This window comes from Theobroma cacao, chromosome 10 (genome assembly GCF_053813885.1).
Source record: "Theobroma cacao isolate CCN51 chromosome 10, ASM5381388v1, whole genome shotgun sequence".
Classification (NCBI taxonomy): Eukaryota; Viridiplantae; Streptophyta; class Magnoliopsida; order Malvales; family Malvaceae; genus Theobroma; species Theobroma cacao.
Window position 1 is genome coordinate 7,934,028 of NC_142648.1, and position 15,171 is coordinate 7,949,198.

Genomic DNA, 15,171 nt, shown 5'->3' on the forward strand with positions numbered 1-15,171 from the left:
CCACTGCCAAAATGCTCGAAAGTTGAACTGTCAAGGAATGCTTTTGCAGACTTGCTTCTAAGGATATGTACGGTCTCTCGATGAAAACCGAAGAGTTGTGGTCCACATAAAGGACATACTTGACCCGTTAATAGGTTTTGGGTTGAGGCGCGGAGCCTAGCGAATGGGTTGATTTCATTAAGGATAATTTTGTCCATTTGTTTTTCTCTTGGCTAAAAACAGTTAAAATTATAAAGAGAACCATTCTAAAAAACGCCTTATCCCTTAGGCCCATTTATAAAAAGCACTCTTAATTTTATCTAATATCTCATGTAGGCAATACTAATTATCATATTTGGAAATAAATGTTTATTTGATCAAATATAATTTTCCCAATTAGTTTTTTTAGTAAGATACATATATCTATATCTATAGGGTAAAAAAAATTTAACTTTTTTAAATAATACATTTAGTGCTCCATTTTTGGAAGTTCACCTAACTTATAAATAACACTTCTGTCCAGTTTTCAATGTTCAATTTTAACTTCACTCAATCACATAGAAAAGCTCCACGTCTGAACTCCATTTACTTAACAATTTTTTAACTTCACTCAATCACATAGAAGAGCTCCAAGTCTGAACTCCATTTACTTAACCATTTGCAAAAGTTCCAATAATTGTATGTTTCAATTTAGTGTTTATTATATATACGTTTAACTGCTAAAGAATAGAGAACATAATTGCTTCTTCACTTTCAGGGAAACGTTTTTGTAAATGGGGTTTCTGAATCTTTTCATTGTGGCAGTAATGCCAGTTCTTAAAATAATATTGATTACTGCTATTGGCTTGTTGCTTGCTTTGGATCGCATGAAGCTCTTGGGACCGGAGGCAAAACACCATTTGAACAATGTAAATATATACATGTATAAATGCACTCCTCCTTCCCTTTTTCTGGATACAAAGCACTGAATTGCATAAGTTAAGATACTGTTTATTTGTTTTTTGGTTTTTCTCTGGTGTATAGATTGTATTCTATGTGTTCAGTCCTGCACTTGCGGCCAGCAGCTTAGCTGAAACAATGACTTTCAAAAGTTTCACAACCTTGTTAGTTTCATTCCATCCCTGACCTTGTTTTAATTTCTTCTGCTTTCTCGTCTCTGCATCGATTGATAAATATTTATGGGGGCGGTTCCCTTTTGTTGATTGTTGCTTTTTCTAGGTGGTTCATGCCGGTGAATATCTTGATAACATTCGTTTTGGGTTCAGCACTAGCTTGGCTTATCATAAAAATCACTAGAACTCCTAAACACCTTCAGGGTATTGTCATTGGTTGCTGTTCTGCAGGTACATTTCCTATCTAGCCCTGTTCTAAAATTGTCAATAACAAAAACAATGTAAATGTCCAACAATTGTTTCGGTTATTGGGGAAACTTGCACAGGAAATATGGGAAACCTGCCTCTCGTTATGGTTCCTGCTCTCTGTGAGGAACCACGTAATCCATTCGGAGATCCATCTGTTTGCTCTAGAAATGCTAAGCCATATGCTTCTTTATCTTTATCGGTATGATTTATACACGATTCTAATTTTTTTTAGATTAATACCAAGTAATTTTGATTTGTCACTGTAATTTTGTCAAAGAAAAGGAAACTAAGGGCACATTTTCACCTGACTTTTCCCTTATAAAGAAAAAAAATAAATTTAGATTAATTTCAGTTTATATATAAAGATTGTGCTTTGACTACAGATTGGAGTCATTTTTATGTGGTCATATGTGTATGGTATCATGCGCATGTATGTAAACAAAAGCATTGAAAGCTCCACCACCGGACTCAATTCTCCAAGAGACACATCTGAAACAGTTTCAGGGAGTTGCACACAAGCTGCCCTACCTTCAAGTGATTGCAACACTTCTCACCTGCCTCGCACCATTTCCAGTGAAAGCAGTACAAGGGTTTGTTTCGACTCCATTTTCATCTAAAATTCTAATCTTTACTGGGGATTATGATTTCGATATCATCTTTGGGATTTTAACTCTAAACCTTCAATTTAATTTCAATATTAAATTGAAACAATTACTTTGGCTTATAATCTTATCAAGATTTCTGGATAGATGTCAGGTTTGATGAAGATAATGATGCGTATCAAGATGATTTCGGGAAAGATTGACCTAAAGAAGATGTTTGCACCAGCAGCAATTGCAGCGGTAATCAATTGTTAGCAGAAAACATGTGCCCTGCTATACGGGCTTAATCTATTGTTAACATCCCTTTGCTCTTCAGATTGTTGGGTTCATCATCGGGGCAGCCTCTCCAATCCGAAAACTAATGATTGGTAATAGTGCTCCTCTTCGTGTAATTGATGGTTGTGCACATATACTGGGGTATGCTTTGTCCGGCATCCTATTGAGCTTCTCATAATATAGATTTCACATGAATACATATACATGCTTTTTTTCTATTAAGAAAAATGGTGAAATGACGATTTTCAGGGAGGCAACAATTCCATGTGTAACCTTGATAATGGGGGCAAACCTTCTGATAGGTGAAATCCACCGTTTGTGCTCTGAACTCCGTAGTTATAATTCCTCTTGAATTTGTCACAAGCAACATTGCAATTTCTTGCAGGTTTAAAAGGATCAGATGTAAGCCGGAGTGTGATTATAGGGATTATAGCAGTGAGGAACATCTTCTTGCCCCTCTCGGGGATCGGTGTTGTTAAAGCTGCTCAACATTTTGGCTTGGTTGGCTCAGATTCCTTATATCAATTCGTTCTTTTGCTTCAGTATGCCGTTCCCCCTGCAATGAGTGTAGGTATGACAAGCTTGTGCTAATTAGCATTCCTGACTAGGATCCTTTTGAGCAACTTAATTTCTACTGATTTAATCCAACTTTTGGCAGGTACAATGACACAATTTTTTCAGCTTGGTCAAGGTGAAACTTCTGTGATTATGCTATGGACTTATGCTGTAGCCGCAGTCACCCTCGCACTTTGGTCAACCTTTTTCATGTGGCTTCTAACTTGATTTGTTGGCCAAACTTTTTTCACCTTTAATATTTCGTAACACCACAAGGCTATATAGAAGTACATGATGTGTAGGTATCAAGGAATACATGAAGACAAGGGTTTCCTAAAGGAGGCAGAATTTTTCTAGCTTTGTGTTTGTCAAGTTTTTTTCATATAGGAATAATTCCTATTACATAACATAGGAATAATAAATTATAAACTTTAATATTTAATTACTTGAATTTCGTTGGATTGATGTTTCGCTACTTTTATTCTTTGCTGTTTGTTTTTTGCTTTTTGAAGAATTGTTATAAATTGAAAATAAAAAGTAAAATGTAATATATTATTTGATTTAAAATAGATAAATATAAAATATAACGTTAATTATAACATAATTAATCAACATAGAAGTAATTCATATACATACATATATATTGTTATGTAAAAAACAAATAATTTATGTATAATCTTTCAAAAAATTTTATTTACTTGTATATCCAAACGTGATTTTTGTTTTGTTTGCTTAAAAAACCTACATAGTAAAAGTGCCAACCGAATACACCTTGGTAATTGTTACCTCTAGATATATATTAACCTTGTGACAACGTGTCACATCCCATTTTTTAAGGGGATCGTGATTGGCACATGGATTTACATGGGAATAGCCCATTAGGCTCAAGTAAACCTAAACCAATAATGCATGGGTTATTCATCCATCCATTCACGTACATTTCTATTCACATTTAAGAATATGAAAATAATTCGTCAAAGCCACCACACTAGGGGACTTCTCAATATATAGTGTGGTTTCTACCGCATTTCATACAAATATTCACAATGTTATAACAACTGCGGTTCGGTATGCATCTCGTCCGTATTTTGCTATGGGTCATCCACCATAGTCTTAACTTTCACATGCATCCATATCCAGGGCTTAACATAATATCTAGAAATATAAGCAAGTATGAGTAAATCAACATTTATTTATATAATTAAGTTCATTATCAACATAACAGTTCAAGACTTAACTCGACAAACTGTGGAGTGTAACGACACTAGAAGGTTGAAAAGAAGGCTCTACCTCACCTACCATGAATGAGTTGGGCTATTACTTCACAAGTAGCCAAGCCAAACAAGCTATTGATCTAAAAAAAAAGGGAGAAAATAACAAGTGAGTCACAAAGACTTAATGAATGGATACGAGGAAGGGGATAAACCAAGTGTCACATCCCATTTTATGATGGAACATGACCAATGCAGGAACTTAGATGGGTATAGCTCATTAGGCCTAAACAAGCCTCTTTAACAATCATCATTAAACATTCCTCAGTGCAGAAGCATATTTAAACATCCATAGACATATAATATCAACTCATGCATACCATCATACACAACATTACACATATATAGAACTTCTCAACATATTACTGTAAGTGCAAACATTTCATATATCCATCAGAGTGCCACATTCTCAGTACACCATATCATTTACATGTCTCAACACCCTCGGTGTCCATATGGGCTCTTGAGCCACTTTAAACATTTAACATAGCATTCATAATGTAATATGCCCAAAGATTTTGCTATATTTTCATAACATACTCATAAACCACAAAGCATGTTCATAGTCTATAAATATAAACATAACACGGACTGACTCGTCAGCAGAACATAACATGGACTGACTCGTCAGCGGAACATAACCCGACTCACTAGGCATCAAGAGCTACTAGACACCTACCAATAAGGAATGAATGCATCACATTTCTGTGACACCAGCTACTAACAAGAGAGTGCTATCACTGATCTGCAACAAAAATAATGAGGGAAAATAACGTGTGAGTCACGAAAACTCCGTAAATGTATACGAGGAAAGGGATAAGCCAAAGGGGAGAGTTTTTCATAACCATGCAATTGTAAATACATATGATTCATAAATTCCTTTTACATTACCATGATGTTCATGAAACATGGCATTTAATCATCCTCTGAATAATATTGCATGGAAAACATCTTTACATAAATCATTAAAAGCCATTTAATCTTGAAAACCTCCTTAAAATCACTTGGTAATGTATTGATACATTTCATATAAAATGCCTCTTACAGCATTCTGTTGAAAATGTATCAATACATACTTCAGATATATTGATAATTTTGCCACAAAATCCAACTTTTTAGGCATTTTCTTGAATCTAACTCATTCATAAGTCTTTCTAACATTGAGTGATCATTCCGTAGGCTAAGGCTCTTTCTAGACAAGCCAATATCACCACATTACAATGTGAATAACATCATCAATACTCATATAATCATAACTAGACATTTAAGCATAAATCATGAAGCAATACACATTCAATCATTTCTCTAACACATTAATCTCATTCATCATAACATTTTAACTATGAGTGGGTTCGCCACATTTTGGCAAATTATTGTTTAACCCCCACTATTTTAGGTTTCTAGTGCACTCTCATGAATGGCACATCGGTGTCATCCATGATCTATCGAGTGTTCCCACCCCACTCAAGCTGGTAATGGACAAAGTCCTTGCTACCGTCTAGTTCACCTTGCGTGAACAACCATCATGGCTATGTGAGTAACACATTGGCCTCACCCACAATCATCATAATATCTCTCTCAAGCTTAAGATCATCCTCATCTTTGGTTTGCATCATGAAAATAAAACATTCCCATAACATAATCATACCATAATGTATATGGTTACATTCACACATACATCTCATGGCATTCATGCATATAAACATTTCATACATAGCCCATAGTGTACATGAATTTCCTTAACAAATATAACTCATGGCATACATTCCATATCATCAATTTCATCATAAATGGAATCTCACATGTCCACAAGACATCACATTATAATCATGCATATCTTCATAAATGGACACTCATGCATCCAACATCCTTATTATGCTACATCATATCTAACATGTGCATAATAACATCCATACATTAACCATAGAAATATCTCATACCTGTACTAGCCCAAAGGCTAGAATAATCAAGTGGACTACAAACAAAAAAAAAGGCTTGACCCCCCTTGTTGAAAACTAATACATAGTAAATATTTACATTCATAGTAAATTCGTAAACAATTTGAAAATCATTCTCTCACACATATCGCAATCATTATCAAATCAAGTCATTTAAATATTTCCTTGAATACTTCATAGAATCTTATAGTTCAAATCCTTTAATAAACTATTGGTGTTATGAGGGTTTTTATGCAGTATTCAAGAATAGACAAAATTGGCTTCAAGGCGAGCCTTTCAAATAGACGTCTATTTTTAAGACTTATTTTGCCCCCACCACTAGGTATGCAAAGGGGAATAATGCGAATAGTCTCAAGGATACAATAAAGCCAACATCTAACTCTCGTATTACACTTACGAAGTAGACCGCTAGATACACTGAGGGTTTGTAAAGTTGTTTGGCCTTAAAACCAACTTTCTACAGCAAGTAGATTATAAGGAATTCGGAATATCTTGAAGATGATGGGAACTTAAGTGTTTATGTTTATAATAAAACACAACACTTATCTTGCTCTTACTTCTAATTTTTGGTGTGTCAAAATGGTTGGCAACAAACCCTTTATATAGGCTTCCAAGTGTCTCTTCTTCAAGGACACAACCCTTTCATAAAGACTCCTTTTTGTCTAAAAAGCATCTTTATGATTTTTGCCAATACAACTTTTAGATATAGTTATTGTTTCAATAGTCATCTTATGAATAGATAACTATTAATGTCACAAATTATAACCTTTAAGTTATAACTTAAAACAATAACTTTTCACTTTAACTTTTGAGCAATGGTGTCTTTTCAACATGTCTCCTAACTTTTGGATGTCATTATCCAAGAGACATAACTATTCACATGAAAACATGTCTATATCTAATAGACACATTATGTCACTTTTCGTAACATAATGTTTGAGCTAATGATAGCTTTTCCATCATGTGAAATATCCTTTAATTTTGAAAATACACCAACCATTTATGAAAATAATTCTTCAACATTCTTAAACAACTATTTCCATAAAAATCATGCTAACTTTGCATATTAAAATACTTGAAAAGGTGTATCCACTCACCTAATTGAAGAGTCGATGTAGCTCCAATCACAACTCCATTTCAGTGATATCCGTAGAGTTGTCAAGTGTTCCTATCATTCAACAATCATCACAGTCATTTCCTAGAATAAAAATCTCGTAATAATAATTCTAGGTACTTTCGAAACTACTCATTTTTAGCTAAACTAATTTTCTAACTAAAACCCATACTTAGAAACACAAATCTTTCATCCTTACTATAGGTGAGCTTAGATGCTTAATAAAACCACAAAACCTTTAAGCTTTAATCACCAACAAAAAATCCCGAAAAAAATAATATTTTCAAAACCTAGAAATCAAAGATTTAAAGTTTCCAAAGCTTAAAATCCCACCTTTTTTACAACAACTCAAGATCACATCATTTAATCATCAAAAATAAAGATTTAAGTTAAAAATGAGTTAAAAGGGTTTGAGTTGAAAGAAATACCTTAGAAAAATGGCTAACGGTTGAAAACCCTCAAAAATGTGAGGTATTTATAGTTTTGAGTGTAAAAATACAATTCTACCCTTTTTATTTTTCTAAAATCGATGAAATGTATCGATATATTTGGACCATGTATCGATACATTTGGTTCTAGGAAAATTGTATTGATACATTATGAACATGTATCGATACATGACTATATATATCAATACATCATGAATATGTATCGATACATTTGAAATATAATGTACTTTCTGAGACAGATTACCTATAAAACATGACTGGCTTATTTACATTACATACAATTTAAGTAAATGTCCTTATTTTTACTTCTTTCCTTTTTACTCCCTATTTACTTAAGATATTCAATGTAAACAAGCAAACAACCTCCAATTTGGATTCAATAAAAATAAAAAAAATTAAAATCCAAAAGAATCAAAATCTAAATTATGGTTAAAGAAACAAAATAAAAAAAGTTTGACTAAAATTAAATTTGAGGCTCCCATAAACCATGGCAAACATATTTCAAAAATTATGAAAAAATCATTTTTGGTCATCTAAAAATCAGGAGAATGATTATCGCCATTTTTTAGTCTCAAAAGATTGTTCTATAAAAATCACATATTTTGTCCCCTTCCAAACTTAGAAAATTTTTTGCTTTAAAAGTGATAGACAATCAAAAGTGTCAATGAATTTTTTTAAAGATTAAAACTAAGTTTGATGTTCAAAATTTGTAATTTATATGCTTACCTAAAGATTTCCTAACTTATCCTCTTACTTTTATATGGGATTTCACACCAAGGGGAGAGTTTTTGTAATAAACCATTCTTTGCAAAAACTCATGATAATCATATAAATCCTTTTAATGGCAATAATTTCATTTCAACATTTCCATGAATGCATTTGGAACTTAATTTGCATAAAAAGGCAACAACATGTTAATCTGAAATTACAAACATTTGTAAGGAGAAATCAGAAAAGAATTCTTGGATTCACATGTCCAACATCACTCATTCATAGCATGAATGTATCATCCAATAATGATTCATATCATCATGTCCCCATAAGCACAATAATTGTCAAGTCACCAATCATAAGTACCACAATATCTATTATACAAGTAAGGTGTTGATACCTACTATTAACAAAGACAAAGGGAAAATAGGTACTTTCGCCCAATTCATCCTTGTGATATTCTTATCTCGACATCAGGCTAAAAAAAAGGAAAAATGGCACATTTGCCCAACTTTACCTTGTGGTATTCTTACCACCACACTGGGATTCATGAAGGAAAAAAATGGCCTGTTCACTAATCTTGATCATGTGGTATTCTTACCCCCATATTGGGATTCATAAGGGAAAAAGATGGCACATTCACTAGCCTTGACCTTGTGGTATTCTTACCCTCACACCGAGCTAAACTCAACATATCACACTATTTGCATTGAATATCTTATGTTTTAATTTGACAAAATTGCATGATATCTTGGTTTTGATATTAAGCATTTAAAATTATTTAATATCATGTTTTGATCCTCCGAAGATTATACAAATGTTTGAAAAGCAAATTCATGATTAGAAAATATCACAAAGCTTTTCAAAACATTGAGTCTTTAATTGAGTAAATATAGAGCAAACATGCTTTCGATTGACATTTGATTATAAGAAAAAAGCATGGAAGAAATAGCTAAAGTGAAGAGTCAAAAACTCCAAGAATATTAAAGACATAAGGGAAGAGTCAACATTAGAGAAGCTCTAATAGACCCTATGGTAAAATGGTTGAAGAATGATTAAAGACTTCTGAAACAAAGAAGGCATAGTCGACCCTAAAAAATCCATAGTTGGTATTGTGGCAAGAATGAATGAAAAATCACAAAGACATAAAGCCATAGTCGACCTTAAGACAGAATGCAAGCACAATTCAAGATTTAAGTAGCCAAAGTTGACCCTGATCAAGCTACAGTCCATCCTGACATAGAACTCTCATAAAAAATTGATGATTTGAGAAGCCATAGTTGACCTTCAAGCACCTATAGTCGACTACACCAAGTCAAACTTTAAAAATCACAAGATCTAGAAATGGATCGAGTAGAAGACCTTAAAAGTCAAGTGTGGAAGCCCTAATTCAAGATTTTGATGAATCATAGTCAACCCTCAAGTTTCAACAATGGTCAAATCTTACTCAAACTTGTGTCATACAGTTCCAAACTTTCTTAAGACTACAAAAGGTCGCCCTTAACTCATTTTGAAGTAAAAGAAAATAACACCAAACTGGAAAAACCCTATAGAGACCATCAAGCTTATCTTTTTTTCTCTAGCATTCATCTTAGTCTTCTAACAAAGCATTCAAAAGCCATTCAAGCTCACTTACTTGCAAATCCTTGAGTTAATATTTGTGAGATCGATTCTTCTTTTCATGATCAAGCTTAAACCTTTAGCACTTAGTCTTTGTGAAGCAATTCTTGATGCTATTACTCCTTCGCACACACATTTGTAAAGGTTCTAACTTAACCTTAAAATTTATTGTAAAGGTTATCACTTGATCCTGTTAAAAAGCAAGAATCCCTTCGTGGATTATGTAAGGGTTATCGCTTAATCCCATAAAAAAGTTATTGTAAAGGTTATTGTTCGATCCCGTTAAAAAGCAAGAATTCTTTTAGTATATTGGAAATACATTGGTGAGCCAAGGGAGTGTATATAAGGACTTGAAAAAGCTGAACCACTATAAAATCCTTGTGTCTTGATTTATTTTTATGCCTTTTGGTTTATTGCTCATATTTGCTTTAAAGAAAAATCACCTTCTTTGCTTTTGACACAAGAAGAAAAATTATTTTTCAAAAATGAGTTATTTTTCATTGAGCTTCCAAAGAAAATTTTAAAATACCAATTCACCCCCTATTAGTATTTAATGCATTGAGCATACTACACTAATAGTTTGTATTAGAGTGAGGGCTCAATTTTGTAGGTCTAACAGCCTTGAGTGGTCCGTTGTAGTAGTTTAAATCACTAAAAATTGAGGTTACGACAACTGTGCTTGGTGAAGAGCAATCAATTCAAAGTCCACCTCTCTTTGTAGGTACTAGCTATCCTTATTGGAAGAAACGTATGTAAAGTTTATACAATTTATGGACCTAGATGTGTGGAATGTTAAATTAGATAGTCCCCATGTTCCATATAAAGAAGTAAAAGGGAAATTAGTGATTAAGTCTAGGAAGGAGTCAAGTGATAGAGATAAGAAATTAATTTAAATCAATTGTAAAGCTTATAACAGTCTCTTTTTGTGAATTAGGTGCTAGTGAGTTTAACAAAGTCTCTATGTGTGAAAATGGTAAGCAAATATGGGATACCTTAGATACGACATATGAAGGCACAAATCAAATTAAGGAATCCAAAATTGGATTGCTTACTCATGATTATGAACTCCTTAAGATGATAAAGGGTGAATTAATTAATGAGATGTTTACAAGATTCAGAAATATTGTAGGAGGTTGATAACTCTATTATATAGAGTTATTTTTACACATTTTAGAGACTTAAATAGCTAGATCTTTGAGGTTTTAGGTTTGAATTTTAACATTTCAAGTGTTTTTCTAGTTTTAAGTTAGATTACATGTTGACTAATTAATTTAAGTTGTTTTATTTTAATTTTACTTTATTTTTCTTTAATTTTCTTTAAAAAGAGTTATTGTCAATTTCTCTCATGGTTTTGTGTAGGATATTTGATGAACAAGGTGCATTTGAGTTAAAATCGCACAAGTATGATATAGGCTTTATTCGTACATGCAACGGTTTTCCGAGGATAATTTGAGCTACAAAAGTCCAATTGATGAGATTCTTAATGCATTGGAAAGCTAAAAGAACGAGCTACAACTTTCATGTTTGCCACTTCTCCTAGTTCAGATTTGATCAAGGTGAAAATTGTGTTGGAATACAATGGACAATCATAGTTCTACACAACATGTTAATTAGAGGCTGCGACTCTAAGTTACTCACGGTTGCAGTGCTGAAGGAGTTAGGGTTGCAACGTTAGGAAGATCATGGCCATGGCACTGGATAGTAGAGGTGCATCACACTAACTCCCCAAGCCAGAGTGTCGTGGTGCTGAAGAAGTAGCACCACGGCGCCACTAATGACAGCCATAAAGCCACGGGCCAAGGAGTCATGGCTATGGCGCCACACCAATTTCTAAAAATAAAACGTTTGATAATAATTTGGAAATTAGGGCACCTTGCACATATTGAAGGGACTTTTTCAGAAGATTTAGGAAGAGAATAACAATAGCTTTTCTGAAGATTTGGAGCTAGGAATCAAGCAATGAGCAATTGAGAGAGATTCGAGATCAATAAAGATTCAACATTAGTTTATTTCTCTCTTTTGTGTTGTACTTATTTTTTTGGTTTAAATTCATGGGTAAATTTCTTTGGATATTGTTTTATGTAGATATCATAAACTAATCTACTTTTCTAGGATTATGGTGGATTTCAACATATAGTTTGAATATTAGTTTATCTTTTATTTATCATGAATAGGTATAGTTTCGCTTATTCAAATCTATTCTAAATAACTTTAATCGCCTTATCAATAATTAATTGATTTGTGAATCCAATTGAAACTCAACAGATAGATTTTAGATTGAACTAAGATTTAAATAGTGTATGTTCACGTCACTTAGATGATTTGATTCTCGATTCGAGTTGACATAGGCCAATAGCCACGTAGAGCCAAATTAGGACATTTGCTTAATAAACTTAATTTAATTGATTCCTATAGACATATAGTGAACAAATTAAGTTAGATATTTGTGCAAGCATTTCGATGAAGACTTGTACATAGTCTTGGATCCTAGGTTAGTAATTCCACCTAGGAAGATAAATAATAAAAGAAGTTAGCATCAGATAAAGTGTTGAATGAACGCATAATTCTAAGTTTTTAGTCTACTATCTTTCTCAAGTATATTTAATTTCTATTAGTTAATTTAATGTTTATTTTAATTTTATTTTAATTAATTTTCTATAAATTTCAGTTACTTAAATAAGATTGATTTGTTATAAGATTTTATTACTTAGTAAAATTTAGGAACAAATTCCTGTGGGAACGATACTCTACTGCTACTATATTACTTGTTTATGATAGCCGTGAAAATTCGACAACAAGTTTTTGACACTGTTGCTAGGGATTTTGTTTTCATTATTATTTGCTAATATTAAAATTCCACAAATTAGTCTTAATTTAAGTTTAATTTCTTTGTTCTGTAGGTGTGTTCAGTTGTTGTATGAGAAGTGAACAAAGCTTGGAGATTATACATTGTGATCTAAAAATTAAGAGAACATTCTATAGACTTAAATTAGAAAATCAACAAGGTTCTACTCAAACAAATACAATGGATGATCGACAAGATGAACAACAGATCCAAGAGCACATAGTAGATGAAAATCGTTGCTTAAGGGATTACACTGTTCCATTGGTGCAAAAGATTCCATCAAGCATTTGAAAGCCAACTATCCAAGCAAACAATTTCGAGATCAATCCAACCATCGTCACCATGATTCAAACTTCAGTCTAGTTTGGGGGTCTACCAAATGATGATCCAAATGGCCATATATCAAACATCTCGAAGATTAGTGATATGTTTAAACACAATGATGTCATAGATGATGCAATTCGTTTGAGGCTTTTTCCTTTTTCATTGAAGGATAAAGCTAAAGCATGGCTGAATGCGCTCCCCATTGGATCAATAATAACATGGGATGATCTTGCTCAAAAGTTCCTTGCTAAGTTCTTTCCTCCGACTAAGACAGCGAAAATGAAGAATGATATTTGATTATTCATGCAACAAGATTCTAAATCGTTGTACGAGGCTTGGGAAAGATATAAAGAATTACTTCGGTGTTGTCCTCATCATGGTTTTCCAAAGTGACTTAGGTGCAGACTTTCTACAATGACTTGAGTGGGCATGTTTGGACTACCATTGATGCCATTGTAAGAGGAGTTTTACTGGCTAAATCAATTGATAAGGCATACAATTTGTTGGAGAAGATGGCTACAAACAATTACCAGTGGCCAATACAACAATTGATGTATAGGAGAGTAGCTGGAATTCATGATGTAGATGCTTTTCCAACATTATCTACATAGGTAGCAACTCTAACTAAGATATTTGAATCCTTTGGTACTAACTCCATCCAAAGTCTTTTTATAGCTTGTGAATATTGTGGAGATAACCATGCAAGCTATCAGCGTCCAAGTTTGACAAAAATAATGCAATTTGTGGGAAATAGACAGTAGAATAACCCCTACTCCAATACTTACAACCTAAGGTGGAGGAACCATCCAAACTTCTCTTGGGCCAATAATCAACGATCATCCTTAACTTGAAAATCAAATGCACCTTTAGGATTCCAATAGCAAGCAAAAGTGCTTATCTCAAAAATAAAGCCAACTGTGGAGGATTTGTTAAGTCAATACATGACACAAACTAAAAGCATCATTAAAAGTCAAGCAGTATTGTCGTAACATGCGAGTCTGGGAACCTGACTGATAGACGTGAGAAACTAAAAAGTCACCACCAATTTCTAGGTGCGATTTACCATCTATTGACTTGATTCTAATCGACGAGGTCCTAAATTTATTTTAGGTCCATCAAAAAAATGATAAACTGGTCTATGATTTTTTAGAGTTGGATTTAGGAGCACGGTTACGCACAGGGAAGGATTAGTACCCCCGTGATGCGCCGTTCCATGAACAATACTACTTAATCATATGTTATCATATTAGAGCCTAAACCATTAATTTTATTCTTATGTTTCCCTAATTATCATTTATTTATTTTATCTTTTATTTTATTAACAAACCAAAACATTTTATTTTGTTTTACAGGTGTGGTGTACACATAATGCAATCGTGAAATGCATGGCAAAGAAAAATCAAATAATACCAAACGAAAACCTTTTATTGAGAATATTTTTCGAATTCACCTATCATACTGATGGGATCCAGAGATATTTTCTCACTTAGGGAATTATCCAAGAAACTCACCTTCGCAAGTTTAACGAATAAATCTCATCTTCGGAATAATCATTCGTGTTTGAAAAAAATTTTTTCGTGAATGCAAACCTATTACGAGCATAAGTCTTTATTAAAGATATTTCTCTGAGCCCTCCCATCGTACTGGTGGGACTCGAATGTGTCACGACCCGGTACTCCCCTCGAGCCCGTGACAACCGTCGCGGTGTCCTGATCGACGCTCATTTCCTGAAATGTCAACCGAAACCCTGCAAGGCTTTAATATCAGTTTCTCATTTCCCTTGTGAGTAACCGTTGTCAAATATCATGTTTTGAGAGATTATAAACTATTTCGAAATCAAAACAATAGAAAAATAATTTTTTTCTCACAGGGGCATTTTGGTCATTTTTTTCTCAAAAATCTCGAAACTAGCTAAAAATGTAGTATGCAAGTGAAAAACACATATTTCATAATCAAAAATAAGTTTAGATGTCTAAAACATTCATTTAAAATGAAACTATAACTATTTAAATATAATAAAAATATTCAATAAAATATTCTATTTTCTGATAAAACAATATTTATAGAGTTATCGGTAAATAATTTTTGTAATGTAAAAGCTAAATA

At 33.1% G+C, this 15,171-nt stretch overlaps 1 protein-coding gene and 1 non-coding gene across 3 annotated transcripts; one reads left to right on the plus strand and one right to left on the minus strand.

The window, feature by feature from the left end:
- The first annotated feature begins 752 nt into the window (after positions 1–752).
- Positions 753–3,180, plus strand: LOC18586624 (protein PIN-LIKES 1-like). 2 transcript variants are annotated; one of them, XM_007010111.3, is made up of 10 exons: positions 753–887; positions 1,003–1,082; positions 1,198–1,322; positions 1,418–1,539; positions 1,724–1,930; positions 2,090–2,182; positions 2,259–2,359; positions 2,468–2,520; positions 2,604–2,789; positions 2,877–3,180. In XM_007010111.3, the coding sequence occupies exons 1-10, from the start codon at positions 753–755 to the stop codon at positions 2,999–3,001; spliced, it is 1,227 nt and encodes a 408-aa protein (XP_007010173.3). In that variant the 3' UTR covers positions 3,002–3,180. The 2 variants fall into 2 exon arrangements, with proteins under 2 accessions (XP_007010173.3, XP_088658759.1); XM_088802633.1 differs by having other exon boundaries at positions 1,724–1,922; positions 2,097–2,182.
- A 10,161-nt stretch (positions 3,181–13,341) lies between these two features.
- LOC148760341 (small nucleolar RNA R71) lies at positions 13,342–13,448 on the minus strand. The gene has a single exon (XR_016023318.1). It is a non-coding gene; the product is annotated as a small nucleolar RNA R71 (small nucleolar RNA).
- Positions 13,449–15,171: the final 1,723 nt, after the last annotated feature.